General features: G+C 34.0%; 1 protein-coding gene across 4 annotated transcripts in view; it reads right to left on the bottom strand.

The window, feature by feature from the left end:
• RALGAPA1 (Ral GTPase activating protein catalytic subunit alpha 1) overlaps positions 1–16,974 on the bottom strand; it is a 204,245-nt gene that overhangs the window by 120,667 nt on the left and 66,604 nt on the right. For all 4 annotated transcript variants that reach the window (XM_061159178.1, XM_061159181.1, XM_061159180.1 and 1 more), the window contains 5 exons: positions 13,584–13,721; positions 9,481–9,629; positions 6,053–6,182; positions 4,137–4,374; positions 2,752–2,913 (listed from right to left, as the gene is read on the bottom strand). In XM_061159178.1, coding sequence (XP_061015161.1) covers positions 2,752–2,913; positions 4,137–4,374; positions 6,053–6,182; positions 9,481–9,629; positions 13,584–13,721 — 817 coding nt within the window. The remainder of the gene's footprint in view (positions 1–2,751; positions 2,914–4,136; positions 4,375–6,052; positions 6,183–9,480; positions 9,630–13,583; positions 13,722–16,974) is intronic.

Raw genomic sequence — 16,974 nt, forward strand, 5'->3', positions numbered from 1 at the left:
GTCTACAGTAAGAATATGTTTACTTTTCTAAACTACAAAATCATCTTCCAAAGTGGCAGTACCATTTCGCAGTCCCACAACCAATGAGAATTACTGTTGCTCCATATCCTTGTCAGCATTTGGGGTTATAAATGTTCTGAATTTCAACATTTCTGATAGATATGTAGTATTTCATTGTTTTAAGGGCAATTTAATTTCAAATACTATAGACTAAACCTACAGACATATCCGCATACAAGCTCAAGTTACAGAAGTATTCGTAACTGTATTCTGTGTCATTTTTAACACCACAAAACTGAAATAAAGTGAAAGTCCATCTTCAGGATACAAGTTAAATTATGGTACTGTCATGTAATGTACATCTGATGCAAGGTGTTGGACATTTTCTGACATGCAATAATCATTAAGGTATAGCATTACAGCTTGACTTCATCTCCTTGCACTCTTGTCTTTCTTACTCTACACTTCACTCACTCTGGCCTCTTTACTCTTCCTTAAATAAAAGCACACTCTTAAGACTACGGCTTTTATTCTTTTCCTTCTGCCTGGAACACTTTTTCCCTAGATGGTTCCTTTCAGTTTATTCAGGTCTCTGTTCTTGTATGATTAGACAGGTCTTCACCGACCTCCCTATCTAACACAGTCCCATTTCTCTATCCTTATACTCTTCCCCCTTACCCTGTTTTACTTTTCTTCACAGCATGTAATACTGCCTGATGTTTGGTTTATCTGATTATCCCGACACAAGAATTGTCAGCTTCAATGTATTAAGTTTGTTCTCACATGTATCCTCAATGCTTACAACAAAGCTTCCACTGTGAGTACAAGTATTTTTCATTTGAATGACTAAAAGCCATGCATACATTATACTATATGCACAGTTTTAGAAACATCTTCAAAAACTAGTAATAGCAGTTATTTCTAGTGAGGTGACCTGGGTGGGTGAGGAGCAGTGATGCAGGAATGACTTATTAGAACACATATATGCTTTATCACAGTTTGAATTTTTAACTATGTACATTCCCTAAAAAATTAAAAATTTAAGAAAATATATGTCTAAAGAATATCCTAATCTAATGTGTTGCCCCTTTTAGTACTTTCTAACTTTATGTAAGCAACTTTCTAAACAAAATTTTTTATGCATTAAACTTTTGATTGGTCAGTCCAATGAACAAGCCAGATAAGATTTTGACAGAGGTATCACAAAGTAATTATAGTCAGGCATGCACTTAAGATGAGTATTTTAATCATTATATGCTTTTATAAAGATTAGAAATATGCCATCATGTTAGCCATGATTTCTTCTCATTACACACCTAAGATGTTTTTGTGCTTCCTTAAACTTTTATCTTTCACATTAAGCATAAATTACCTCTATAATCAGAAAAATATATATAACCTTTAAAAAATATTCTATTTTTAAGTAAAATAAAGTAAAATTTTAAACTTAGAAGAATTCCTTCTTAACCAATACAGAAATATTTTCTATACATGTGACCTTAACATAAAATGAAGAAAGGCATTTCAGATGTAATCAACATGTTCCATTAAAAATTTCAAAATATAATTCTATACCAAAGTGTCTAAGTATTATATTAATGTTTATCCAATATCCTTTTTCCTTGTATAATTTCTTACTCTTCTTGTTTGACATAGATCAGTATAATTCTATAGTTATTTTACAGGCAGGAGACAACTGTGAAAGTATTCTTTTGAACAATTTTAAACTAAACATTTTAAATTCTTTTAAACCCTTTAATTTCCCTATTCTCTACTTGTTTCTTCCTTTAGAACTCTAATTCTTAACACTTTAGAACACCTCATTTTATAGAGACATATCCTACAACAATTTTAATTTAAAAGAAGTATTTTTCATTGACTCTATAAAATATATATTCCCACAAAAAAATTCCACTTTCATAGAATCACAGATTGCAAAGCCTAAAGTAACTTCAAGCAATTTTTGTTTCAGGCATGTGAGGTATTGTCATTCCAACTACACAGATGAAGTAAATCAAGCCTAGAAAGTTCAGTAAATTATTCAAGGTTATCTAGCTACTTAGTGATGAGAGTGGAAGAGATGAGGACCAAGTCCTCTTGCTTTTCACTGCAGCACTCTTTCTACTATGATGAAGGCCAAGTTTTAAATCTGAGAGGTAAAGGAGTGAGATGGTAACCAGGTTCACAGTATGCGAGTGATCCCACATCCAGAAATTCTTTCCATCATTGACCTCTGTTGATATTTCCAAGACTAGAAATGTCTTCCCTACCTGTTAAAGGCAGCAAGGAACCTAGCAATATACTCTACCTTAGCCTCAGCTGTCTATAAAAAGAAAACGTAAATTCCTCACTGGAAGTCTGTGAAGCCAATATAATTATATAATTGTAGCACTGAAAATAAGCTACCCTATTTTTTCATGTTTATTAGAAACTGCATCAGTTAATGCATGAGTTCTGTAGAGTGAACCAGAGTTCTACTTCTCAATTCTGTAAAATAACAATTTTAAATTATTGACATCAATGGTAAAATAAACTACATATAAACAGTAATGTAAGATACATCTTACTAGCATAAAGGAATAACACAGTATGTCATCAGACTCCAAGTATTCCTGAAAAAAATTTTGCTATAGTTTTTCATTTAACAACAAAAAAACAACTGATAGGAAAACTGTGTGTTTACATACATTGTTACTAAGAACTATAAACGTATGGCTGCATACAATTCTCATGATTTTAAAAAGTACATACCAACAGTTTTTTGCCGTACTATACTCCTTGCCTTTTCTGTGCCTGGGGAACCAGTGGTTGTTGCACTTCTCTGCCTCATTGGGGCTTGGCCAGGTTGATCGCGACTCCATCCTCTAGAAAATGACTTGTCAACTGAAACTTTCTGAAATTCGTGTCCCACTCCTAGAAATGCAGATGTTCAATCTCAGTGCACTGTTACCTCATCAATAACTGCATCAAATTATGTATGCCATTCTGCCTCAGATTCTTAGGTTTACTCATAAAGTAACTAGATAACATGTTTGTGTACTGAAAGGGTTTGCTGAAATTTATTGTGTAAAAGTCACATTCCAAAAGTGAGGCACATTTTAAAAAATACACCATCAACAATAAGCAATAATAAATCCTCTGCCACCCACTTGTTTCATATAGAAGTAAAGCATTTGGACAAGCAAAAAAGGATAGAAAATGAACTAACCAAAACCCATCCTGTGAAGGAAGTTACTCTATCTTTACCTGACAATAATAGCCACTTAGAAAATAAACAGTCCAGGAAAAAGTAGTTTGCTGACATACTTACCACTCTGGGCTGTTAAGTACGAAATGTGACTCGTGTAATCTCTAGATAGCAACTAATTACTAATAACAAAAAATCTTAGCAAACTCAATATTATACAAGTCTTCCCTGGTGGCTGAGTAGGTAAGGAATCTGCCTGCAATGCAGGAGACCCAGATTCAATCCCTGGGTCAGGAAAATCCCCTGGAAAAGGAAATGGCAACCCGCTCCAGTATTCTTGCCTAAAAAAATCCCATGGAAAGGGGAGCCTGGAAGGCTACATCCATGGGGTCACAAGAGTCAGACATGACTTTAGTGATAAAGCACTATTACCAGTATTATAAAGACATGTTTCTTTGATATAATCACTATGTTACTGTCCCTCTCCAGCTTTTTAACATTAGACAGATATATAATCCATAGTCAGGGAATGTTTGGTTTTAGTTAAAACTAAGGAAATGCTTTCAAAGGAATTTCTCAAGTACTTCTTTTCAAATACAGTAACATGAAATCACCTTCTAAGTTTTCATAAAAATATGTGTATGATAAGAAGGAAGAGTGTTTTATAATTTTTCAGTTTGGTTAATTGCTAAAAATAAAATATTTAAGATTCTGAACTACTTAACTTTATTAGATATGCACAGAACCACTGAATTTAAGGCTCTTCAATAACAGTTACAAGGTAAGTACATGTTTCACTGTTGAAAAATTTTAACCTTCAGGGTAAATTAAGGAGGGAATAATTAAGAGAAATTATGACTTTCACCTTCACTCCTCCCCCTGGCTTGATACTCCCAGACCAAATTATTTAAACAAATTTATATGAAGCATCTCTGTGAACAACTCTTACCTTTCCCTTTGTGCTTTTTTTGTTTCTGTTCACTCAGCTTATCCAATGGTAAATCACTGAGATCCAAACTATATAAATTTCTAGCTAAAACTTTAGTTAGTGTCTCCATAGTCAGCGACCATTCAGTGGCTAACTCTTCCCAATAGGTCAACGATGACAATACTGAGAGTAAGTCATCCCAAAGTTCTCGAGAGATGTACACATTTAGATTTGCTTTAATCCAGGCAACTATAAGAGTCTATAAAGACAAATAATCAGAAATAATAATGAAATATGTTCAAAATCAATTATTAAAAGATTATCCCCAAACTAGTAGAACTTTACATCACATAATATCCATGATATCCTTTCTTGGTACATAATACTTATAAAAGTAACACATGCACTCATTAGCGTCTACTCCAAATTTCAACAGCTGCCAATTTCCAACATTCTAACATTAGGACAAGTTACCAAAACTGAAAAGAAATCTCCCTAAAGTTTAACTACCCTTCATGGTACGTTACATTAATGTTAAGTACACATTGTTCAAAAAGAGGTAAGTCTCCACATTATTACAGGTTGAAATAACTGAGTAATTAGTAGTTACTGAACTAACATTCTCAAAAAAAGATTGGAATCACTAACTACACAATTTGAATACTCTAAAAGAAAAAGTTACTAGAAATGTATTTAACTTACTGATACATGTTTCTGAAAATTTGTATGTAAACTTGAAGGATAAAATTAAATTTGATTTTAAAGACACCAGTAGAATTAAAGGCGTTCTGTACAAATTCAATCATAGAATAAAAAACTTATTTATAAAAGGGCAGAAATTACTGATCAGACTATACCCTTGAGACTTCGTAGAATTCTACTGAAGATAAAATCCTACTGAAGAAATAGTCACAAAATAAGTGTTTTAAAAGCGTTAACTCAACAAATTTTACATAAGTTTAACATTAAACATAAAGATAAAAATAAGCAGAGTTTATGACATAAAACAGTAATAACTAGTGCTTTCCATTCCATTCAGAGAAGAAATTATTCCATATAGCAAGCAAAATTGTATCATCCAAAATAGCACTCACCACTGGGTTAGTTCTAATGATGAGGGGGGGAATAAAAGACTAATGAAGTCAAGAGGAATTTAAATAATAAATGTAGCTGATTTGAAAGATTTATTCACTATCAGCACAGAATTTTAGGTAAACTAGCACTATCTGGGAAAAAATATTAAATTGAAACACTACACTAAATGGCCAAGAATTAGATCTGAGATCATATTTATCCTTGACATTAAGAGCCATTTTATCCATGTGTTTATATTTAATGTCTTGTCTTTAAAAAAACATTATTTTGCTTTCTGTTTCCCAAATAATATACTACACATGTAAAGTCAGTACTCTATCCTTCGGTTGGAAAACACAACATGTAATTCCTATATAATCAATTACTACTGATAATTCAAATGAAGACGTGAAGAGAATAAAGTCTTACAGTATACCGTGGTGGGAAAGAATCTTGATTTACTTTTTTTAAACTACAGAACAACTTAAAAGTTTTTCTAACAATGCCAGAGACTTGGAAACTCATAAAGCAAACAATTAAATCATTACCACAAAACCATCTGGCAGCTTTCTGCAATCATACGAAAGTGCACCCCACAAAAGATAAAGTAAATGTCATCAGTTTAATACTTTTTTCATAGGCCTGATTGGTATTTCATCTATTCTGCTAGGCTGTTAGTTTGTATGTATGGCAAACATACTACTTAGATACACAACTTTTATTTGGCTCTACAAAAGCTCCTTTAATATGATTTCTGATTTAAAGCTTTTTTCCCCAGGAAACAAGTTCAGGGCTCAATGAATCTTAAGAAAAATTACATATCTATCCACCCATTTATCTATTTATTTATTTATTTTTATTGCCTGGAAAAGTGGTCCTGCAAGTCGACCTGCCAAAGTCATATTTTTTTTCCCCTGGAACTGCAGAAAAGCTTGTGATGGCATCTTCAGTACAGACTCCGTGACTCTGAGCAACACAAGCAGCATCTGTTCCCTTAAAGTAAAAAAATTAATTAATTTTTCCTTCTTGCATATATTTGCTTTTGGTTAATGAATAACTTTGAAATTAATATTTGCTATAAAAAAGGTATTATCTTTCAATAATTCAAATATCAAATATCTTTCAAATTTTCAGAACTCTTTAAATATTAAAATATAAATTTTCATTTTCCAAATCTACACCAGCCATTTTTCAGCCATAGTATCTCTCCATCAAATAAAAATCTGTACAAAAGCTGATGAGTTAGGGGTGAGAATACAGAGACTGCTCCCATCCCCCCACCCCACAAATCAAGCAGGGACCTTATGGAGCTGTCTGAAGAACACTCATTTGTCTTTACAATACGGTTCTACCTTGATGCCAGTCTACCTCATTCATCTTTACAACACAGAGAAACTACATATCTAGAATTGTACCAGGTTCAATTTCAAAAACTGCATGATACTTGAAGACTGCTGCTTCTGCTAAGTCACTTCAGTCGTGTCTGACTCTGTGCGACCCCATAGACGGCAGCCCACCAGGCTCCGCCATCCCTAGGATTCTTCAGGCAAGAACACTGGAGTGGGTTGCCATTTCCTTCTCCAATACATGACAGTGAAAAGTGAAAGTGAAGTCGCTCAGTCGTGTCTGACTCTTCGCGACCCCATGGACAGCAGCCTACCAGGCTCCTCCATCCATGGGATTTTCCAGGCAAGAGTACTGGAGTGGGGTGCCTTCTCCGACTTTAAGATTAAAAGAGCACAGTGAGCCTGATGAGAAAGCAAGGATCATTACTCCTTTCTGTCCTTTCTAGTTTGGTCATCTTTCAACTGTTTATCCTCGATGTGTACTGCAAGTCACCCAATCCTATTATATTATCCTTACCATGCCTCTCTTTCCTTAATGCTTAAGACCATAAACCTACCTTATTTGCACCTGGTAATTCAAAAACTGACTCAACCACATGCAAAAAAAAAAAAAAAAAAAAACCTGACAAAGGGGATTTCGGGCAGGTATATAGACAGACTAATAGCCCAAGTCTCTATCACAGCTTCCTCTTCTTTGGCTTGTCTGCAGGCCCATTCCAGGCACAGCAATATGTGGGACAGTCCACGTGAGAAATGTGCCAGAGGCAGCAAGAGATCCCAGATGTAGGTATCATGGTTTTCTGGGAAGTGAGGGCAGAATTAAATATAAAAGTATCCCTCAACAAACAATATCTGAACTTATTAACTAAACAAATATATGTATTCAGCTCATAAGGTAAAAATCAGAGGTAATGTATTTGTAACCTTTAGGCTTCCAGTTTCACTATATGAAACAAAAAGCCATTTAAAGTCAACTACACATTCAATAAATAATGGATTTTCCAAGTAAAACTTTCTAATTTGTGGTCAAACTCCAATTCACTCATATATTATTAGATAACTTTTCACTTTATAATACAATAATGATTTTAATTATAAAGTCTTGCAAATTCAATGTAAATATGTGAGTAATCTTTCATAAAGCTATGACTTCAAGGGAACTTACAAAAATTTAAAGTTGTGTTCCACACAGAAGTCTCTCACTTTAACCTGGCTCAAGACCATTGATTCAAAGCATATGAAAAGAAAAAAAGGGGAGGGACTAACAAAGAATGGTTCAAAGTAAAAGTTATTGGCGGACAATAACTTGGGCTCTGAAGTCAGAAGAACCACAGTTCAAAACAAAGATAAATTACTTAATTTCTTTGTGCCTAAGAATCACCATGTAAAATTATCTACCTCATGGGGTGCTACAAGGATTAAGAAAAAATTAGATGTAAAAAGATTAAAAAGATGTGACAACAGAAAAGTGCTCCAAATAAGTTAATAACAGTAACTACTTCTAACTATATCAATATGGATAATAAAAAGTTTTTTAAAAATAAAACTATTTTCCTATATGTAACAAAACAAACTAGGCATATTCTTTTACTGAGTACTCCCACTTTTAAAGAATGAGTCAAAAGAGGAAAATTATATACATAGTAGGATGTTCACTGTCCTTCTCTCCTCCAACAACAAAATAAGTAACTACATGTCCAGCAAGAGGTTAGTTAAGGTTTGGTACATACATATGGCATAACACTATGTGACTCTATGTGGTTTGGTGAACCAAACGTTCACCAAAGGACAAACAATGATTACCTATAGAGAATGAGCTTCTGGGAAACTTTTATTTTCTTTCTAAAACTTTTCTTTGTTTGAATTTTACAATGAACAAGTATCTTTACAAAAACTGAAGAACTGCTCTTCTCATCTCTCTAGAAGTCCTTTTTTTCTTTCAATTAAATTTTTATAGAGTATCCATAATAAATGATACTGTGCTAAGAAATGTAGGAAATATAAAGACAAGACAATTAGTATATATCTTGTAGAGCATCTTAATTCAGTGAGGTAAACATACATGTATACAAGTAATTTAGGAACTAAGACAATTTTGAAAAGATCTGCAACATAGATGATGCTATTTAACCATCTCATCCTCATCTCTGTTGTAGATCTTGTCAAAATTGTCTTAGTTCCTAAATTACTTGTATAAATGTCCATCACCAACTGGACGGACATAATTTGAGCTAACTCCAGGAGATGGTGAAGGACAGGGAAGCCTGGCATGCTGCAATCCAGGGGTTTGCAAAGAGTCAGACATGACTTAGTGACTGCAAAACCACAAAACGACAAAGCTAAAAACACAGAATGAAAGGAAGAGAACGGAAAGAGGAAGAACATGTGAGGAAAGGAAGGTAGACTCTAAGGATAGTTATGGTAACAACAGGAAAAGATGACAGGAATTAGATTCTCTCAAGAAAATTTCAGATTGCTTAAAAGAGAGCAATTTGATAAAGCTGGCAGGTAGGACTGCATCTTGCAGGACAGAATTTAGGCTTGAGAAAGGGCTAAAAAGTAGTCAGGAGCCTGACTGTACAAGGCCTTGAATATCAGGTTCAGGAATCAGGCATTCATACACTCAAACATTTATTCAATCATTCATTCAAACATACATAAATTCATTTATTCATACATGCATGCCAGTATTCACTCCTGGGGAGGCCATCAAATGCCCATCTTAGAAAGATAAACAAAGGGATCTTGTAAAGTTTGATCAAAGATGTTTGAGATAAAGTGAAGGAGACCATTGTTGCCATCATGATTATTACCTAAAATGTTATAGTCATTCATTCATTCAATAATGGAAGCCTGTACAATACTGTTACCAGCCCTATTCAGACACTATTCCTCTAGAATTTACTATGTGCATATACACTATAAAAAAAAAAGCATTTTTTTACCAAGTCTTTTTGTCCATTGATACTTGTACAACCATGAACCGATATATGTTAAGAATTCGTTTACACATATCTGTGTGCTCATCCAGAAGACTTTTTATCTCATTTGCAGGCTCAAGAAGAAATATGTTTGAAGAGTTTATAATAAACACCTAAGATAAAAGAAATCATAAGCTGCTTGTTATAAAATTTAAAGGGAAAAAAATCAAATTGCTAGGTGATCTACAACAAACTTAAAAGCATTAGACTGTAGGTTAATTCTAATCCTGCTTCTACCACCAGCTTGATATGGGAAATTTAAGTTCATTAAATCTATTTTTATGTTTATCTAGACAAATATACGGTTACTAGCAGGCACTGAAAAAATAAACCAAGTGAAAAACAGTAAGTTTTAAAAGTGAGGCTTTAACATAATAACCTTACTGCTGTCACAAAATGGAAAGAACAATAAAAAAGTAAAAACAGTTTAGGATAAAAGAGGATAGATACCTCAATCAAGATGATAGATATCTCAATCAAGGTGAACTTTCTGAATGAAGTGTTCAAAATCATCTGTTTTCTTTTTTCATGTTTACTGATTTTGTGTGCATATCTGTTTTGTTAATAACAGGCTGCATATTACAGTACTACTAATCAGGATCCATCAATATGTATCTTTAATTAAATTTATTATAATATCATTAATTATACTTTGTTATAGAGGACAAAGTTGTTATATTAGTGACAGGTAAGTGCAAAGGTTCTCAAAACACTTTGGAGGAATAGAACATTACATCTACTGTGAATCAAGGACATTTACATCTTCCATACCCACAATTCTGATTTAAATTCCCTGGATGAACTCTAACAGAATATAGTTGTAAAATCATGTGAGCAAAGAACACTTAAGCTAACTTTAACATCGTGAAAAGAGCTGACTCTGTAGGTCTACCAACACTGACTAAGAAAAGCTTAAGAGAAGCACAAATAACATTAGAAATAAAATAAGGATGTACCTACATACCCAGTGGAGAATTTTAAAATGATGGTTTAGTGAAAAACTTTATGCCAATAAAACTGAAAATTTAATAAAATGGATTATATTTTGTAGATAAAACATAAACTGCCAAAACTGACTCAAGAAAAAATAGAAAAGAGGTACAATACAAAGACAGGGAACTGCTAATCAAGGTATCCCTGATCCATCCCTAAACGCCAGGCCTATGCTGCTTTACAGGCAAAGTTTTGTCCAGTTTTCCCAGAAAATGATCCCTATTTGACATAAAGTGTTTCAGAAACAAAAAAAGAAAGAAAAACTGCCAAATTTATTTTTATAAAACTATAACCCAGTTATCAAAAACACATAAGGACTATATAAGAAAAGTAAGAGATACTTCAGAACATACAGACGAAAATCTTCAAAAAAGTAGCAATTCAACTCAAGCAAAATATAATACTTTATGACCAAGTAATAATTACCTCAGAAATGTAAGAATGCCTTGACATGAGCAAAGTTTAATAATATAATGTACCCTATCAACAGATTAAAATGTGAAAAAGGTAGACTCATCACATTGCATAAAGAAAAGCATTTAGCACTTATTCATTTTTTTAAATTTACCACACTAAGAGAAAAGGTAAAATTTCTTAATCTGAAAAAGAGCATTTATCAGGAACTACAGCATGTTTTAACAGCAATTAAGCTTGAAAAGTTCTGCCTGAACCTGAATATATGGAAGTAGTGGCCAATATTCAAGAACAAGACAAGGATTCCTCACTATCATCTCGTTGTCCCGGGGAACCCAGTAACCAAAGGAAGTGACAGGGAGCAAAGAATGAACATAAATAAGGATGACTTAAAACAGAAAAGAAAAAGGTCAACTATGTAGCAACCTGGAAGAAAAATGTTCCTAAGAAAAGGAAAAGCAAGTTTAAATGACCTGAGGTGAGAGCCGGCCTAGCATACATGAGGAATACCAAGTATGGAGTGAAGTGAGGCAGGGGAAAAGCAGTGGGAGGTATGTTGAGAAATAACCGGAGCACATGAAGCAGAGCTTCTTATACTGCCAGTGGTGAGGTACAGGTTTTCCCCCAAGTCTTTTGCAGACCAATCCTATTGTAAAATACAATTTTAAAAAATGAATAGGAAAAAGGAAATGAGAAAAAGCATGCAAAATACAAACCCAAACTTCTCATCAGAATCAAGAGATATTAAATGACTTAAGTTTCTAAACTTTCACTCTCAATTTTGTAACTACTTGTGGGTTGGCACTAGCCAGTGGACCACATTCTGTGAGGAGCAATGATGTAAAGGCTTGACAGATCACTGGGAAGAACTCAGTGATAATGAAAAGTCACCAGAGACTTTAAAACAGGAAAATGACATGATCTGATTTATGGGATCCCTCTGGCTATCGGGTTGAGAATATACCACGGTGATGGCAGGTGCAAGACCAGAAGCAAGAACAGTAATTAGAAATTTAATGCCTATTCCAGATCAAAGATTATTGAGGCTTGAATACAAGAGGTAGTGTGAGTGCTGAACAGTAGTCAGATTCTATATACATTCTGAAAGTTGACAGGATTTGTTGTCAAATTAGATATAAGATATAAAAGAAATACAGGAAATCAAATGGCAACTGGAAAACAGAGCTGCCATCAAATGAAATGAGAAAAACTGCAGGAAGACCATGTTTGTTGAACAAGTAAGTCAAGTTTTAGATACGTCAAATTTAAGATGTCTAGTAGATAGTCAAGTGAAGATGCCAACTTGGCAGTTGAATATTTGAGTTCAGGACTCTTAAGAGTTCAGATAATAAGTCTCAGACTAGAAATAAAATGTATAAGTTGCGGTGTATAGATGACACTTAAAGCCCTAGGAATGGATAAGATCAATAAGACATCAGTAAGTTTACACAGAAAAGAGAGCCAAGAACTGGTTCCTGGGTACTTCAACAAGAAAAGTTCAGAAATATTTTGAAAAATCAGTAAAAAACAAAACAAAACAAAAAAGAAACCAAAAACCTGAGAAGTAGCCAGTGAGTTAAGAGAAAATAGAAAAACAGGAGGGTGTGATATTCTGAAGGCCATTTGAAGAATGGTTTTAACAGAGAAGAATGATCTACTCTGTAAAAATGCTGACATATCTGGTAAAATTAGGACTGAAAGACTTCATGTGATTTAACAATGGAGAAGTCACATGTGACCTTGACAAGAACAGTAAGATTTAAAAAATGAATAAATACAATGAACTAAAAATCAGTAACAAAAAAACAATCCAAAAGAATAACGGAAAAACATATTAATAGGTCAACTCATACACAAGAAAAGATGCTCTATTTCAGTAGTGATAAAGGAAAAGCAAATTAAATTAAAGCAGGGAAATACAAACTAAAAAGAATAATATTCCATATACACATGAGTAGCAAAAATTAAAATCTGACAATATAAGCTATGAGGAAGAGACAAGGAAATAAGAACTTATAAGCACTACTAAGGGAATATAAAATATAATCATGCTGAAGAACAATTTGGCAATTAATAGTTAAGTAAAACTGATAACGTACAAATGCACCAACCCAGCAATTTCACTTCTATTCCCTATCCTAGGGAAATTGTCCAACATGTACCCAAAAATACATGTATAAGAATATTCAATGCAGCATTATCTGAAATACTGAGAAACTGGAAACCATCTTAAAAAAACAACTTAAAAAACCATCAACACATACACACAAAGACCATTAACAGAAAAATGATTAAATGCAAAATAATCAAAATTGTAATACCACAAAGTAGTTTTAAATGAATTAACATAATGGCTATGTATCAACAAGAAATCTCAAAAACATAATGGATAATGTAAAAAGTTGCTGATGACAGTATACCACGACACAAGTTATATAAATTTTAAAACTGTATAGAAAAAAAAAATGCAATGTTTATCAACACACATTATGATAGGAAGGTTAAGGAAAAAACAACATTAATAGGGCATAACAGTAACTGATAAATGTGTGTGGTAATTTCATTGTACTTAAAAAATTACACTGAAATAGTGAAATATGTATTTGAAATAGTTAATGATTTTTACTTCATTTTATAAAAATAAACAGAAAGTGATCTACCTGCAAAACTGCCTGGGCACCAGCTCGTATGTTTTGTTCTATGGCTTCTTCAGAAGCATTATGAAGAACATCTTGGTAGGTGCCATTTTTAGGCCAAGTGGAATTTCGAACATGATCAGCAACATTGGTCCCATTTTCCTGAAGCAAAATATCAAGTTAATACTTTATCAATTAAGAATGCTGTGACAAGTCAGTAAGTTCAATATGTAAACTGGAAAGTACTAGGTCCCTCTGTTATACATTCTCTCAAAATACAAGATATCCTGTTTGACTACAAAAGTAACACACATGTACACTGTAAAAACAAGTTCTCACTGACAAAAATATAAGGAATAAAAAAATCACCCATTAGGACCAGTCAGGAATTGTATTATTTCAGATACAGAGACATTTTTCTACCTGTCTAATGTATAAACCTCCCCTCTTACACTTACATACTCAAAATGGGACTGCATTGGGCTTCCCTGGTGGTGCAGTGGTTAAGAATCCACCTGCCAGTGCAGGGGACACAGGTTCCATCCCTGGTCTGGGATGATTCCACATGATGCAGAGCAGCTAAGCCTGTGCACCACAACTTCTGAGCCCACAAGCCGTAACTGCTGAGCCAGTATCCCTAGAGTCTGTGCTCTGCAACGAGAAGCTGCTGAAATGAGAAGCCTGCACACTACGACAAAGAGTAGCCCCTGCCCTGACTCACTACCAGAGAAAGTCCCAGCGCAGTCAAATAAGTAAATAAATAAATCTTAAAAAGAATGAGATCGTATTATTTATAGCTTTGTAAAAGATAAATCCTCTTCTAAAGGACATGCCAGAATCCAAATGACTTAAATAAAAGAAAATAGCTTCTATTTATCCTACTTAAGAAAAATAAAATTCCTGTTATCCAAAGATAGATGAATACTGACACTTCAAACCATTAATACTGCAGCTTTCTGCCGGAGTGTTAGCTGTCAAAAGTTCTGCTGGTTAAGGAGTTCTCTCAGTTAAACAGAAATTTCACTCAATGTTGTTCTACTTTTATTTTTAAAGTTTCTAATTTCTTTCTGCTTTTGGTCACTCAATAGTATTTTCAATTTTTTTTTTTTTTTTTGTGGTATTCTGCCTAGAACTTACAATTTTAATACATAGGAGATTTAGTCTAATCAAACTATTGTTTCATTACCAGAAGCAGTATTGGAACTCAGCTTTGTCTAAGTAGCCAATACAACATATCATGGTCTAGTCTACACTGTTCTCTTAAGCTCCATACTTCTTGATCAGGTATCTTCTGAACAGTTCTTCCTGAATGACCTACAAGCACCTCAAATTCAAGACACTTAAAAGTAAATTCATACAAGCATGCTCTCCTCATTTCTACCAATCCTAATATAGCCTCCTTGGACATAATCACCACACTTGCACTTATTTTCACTCCTGTTCATGTGTGAATGGCAACTAACTTGGTTGTAAAAGAAAAAGCTTTGGGACACCTTCTCATTCCTCATATATGATTAATCATCAATACTTGATTTTACCATCAAAGGAGCTCATAAATCTGTCTTCTCCCTTATATTTCCATTGCAACTACCACTCTCCTCTATCAGGTGCCTATTATCGCCTTCTGGTACTTCCTAGCTAGTGTCCTTGTCTCCAGACTGGCCTCCAATCTATCTTCCATTCTAAGCTTGGTATGATTCTTCTGAGATTTGTAACTATCCATGCCATTTTTCTATTCATAATCTTTCCAGTGTCCAGAATGTAATCAGTCAATCATGATAGCATACAACTTACTAAACAGGATCTAGTTCTTGTCTATTTCACATTTCCTATCACTCTCAACCACTGACTCTTAGCTACAGCCAAATAAAAGTATTTGCAGTGTATGTACTACAGCATCCATTTTGATTTAGTCTCAGTTTTTTTTTTTCTTTACAGTTTTGTTTTGACTGGGATGCGCAGCTTGCAGGATCTTACTTACCCAACAAAAGATGAATCTGGGCCCCAGCCGTGAAAGTACCACTTCCTAACCACTGGACCACCAGGGAATTCCCACCACACTTTAAAATATTATACCTTTTGTAATACCATCCAATTTTGATCTAAACAATGACTGAAAGAATCAATTCTGATTCTTTACAGAATCAAGCTCTTTTGAATATACAAGCTCTTTTGAAGTTGTGACATCAAAGAGCTTTGGGATAGAGTACTAAGATAACATATTATCTAAACTGTGAAATATAACTGACTGTTGAACAACACTGTTTTCCCAGCACCACTTGTTAAAGAGGTTGTCTTTTTTCCATTGTATATCCTTGCCTCCTTTGTCAAAGATAAGGTGTCCATAGGTCCGTGGATTTATCTCTGGGCTTTCTATTCTGTTCCATTATCTATATTTCTGTCTTTGTGCCAGTACCATACTGTCTTGATGACTGTGGCTTTGTAGTAGAGTCTGAAGTCAGGCAGGTTGATTCCTCCAGCTCCATTCTTCTTTCTCAAGGTTACTTTGGCTATTCGAGGTTTTTTGTATTTCCATACAAATTGTGAAATTCTTTGGTCTAGTTCTGTGAAAAATACCGTTGGTAGCTTGATAGGGATTGCACTGAATCTATAGACTGCTTTGGGTAGAATAGCCATTTTGACAATATTAATTCTTCCAATCCATGAACACGGTATGTTTCTCCATCTGTTTGTGTCCTCTTTGATTTCTTTCATCAGTGTTTTATAGTTTTCTATGTATAGGTCCTTTGTTTCTTTAGGTAGATATACTCCTAAGTATTTTATTCTTTTTGTTGCAATGGTAAATGGTATTGTTTCCTTAATTTCTCTGTCCGTTTTTTCATTGTTAGTATATAGGAATGCAAGGGATTTCTGTGTGTTAATTTTATATCCTGCAACTTTACTATATTCATTGATTAGCTCTAGTAATTTTCTGGTAGAGTCTTTAGGGTTTTCTATGTAGAGGATCATGTCATCTGCAAACAGTGAGAGTTTTACTTCTTTTCCTATCTGGATTCCTTTTACTTCTTTTTCTGCTCTGATTGCTGTGGCCAGAACTTCCAACACTATGTTGAATAGTAGTGGTGAGAGTGGGCACCCTTGTCTTGTTCCTGATTTCAGGGGAAATGCCTTCAATTTTTCACCATTGAGGGTGATGCTTGCTGTGGGTTTGTCATATATAGCTTTTATTATGTTGATAATGAAACTAGAACACTTTCTAACACCATACACAAAAATAAACTCAAAATGGATTAAAGATCTAAATGTAAGACCAGAAACTATAAAACTCCTAGAGGAGAACATAGGCAAAACACTCTCCGACATAAATCAAAGCAAGATCCTCTATGACCCACCTCCCAGAATATTGGAAATAAAAGCAAAACTAAACAAATGGGACCTAATGAAACTTAAAAGC

Source organism: Dama dama, chromosome 13 (assembly GCF_033118175.1).
Source record: "Dama dama isolate Ldn47 chromosome 13, ASM3311817v1, whole genome shotgun sequence".
NCBI classification, from domain to species: Eukaryota; Metazoa; Chordata; class Mammalia; order Artiodactyla; family Cervidae; genus Dama; species Dama dama.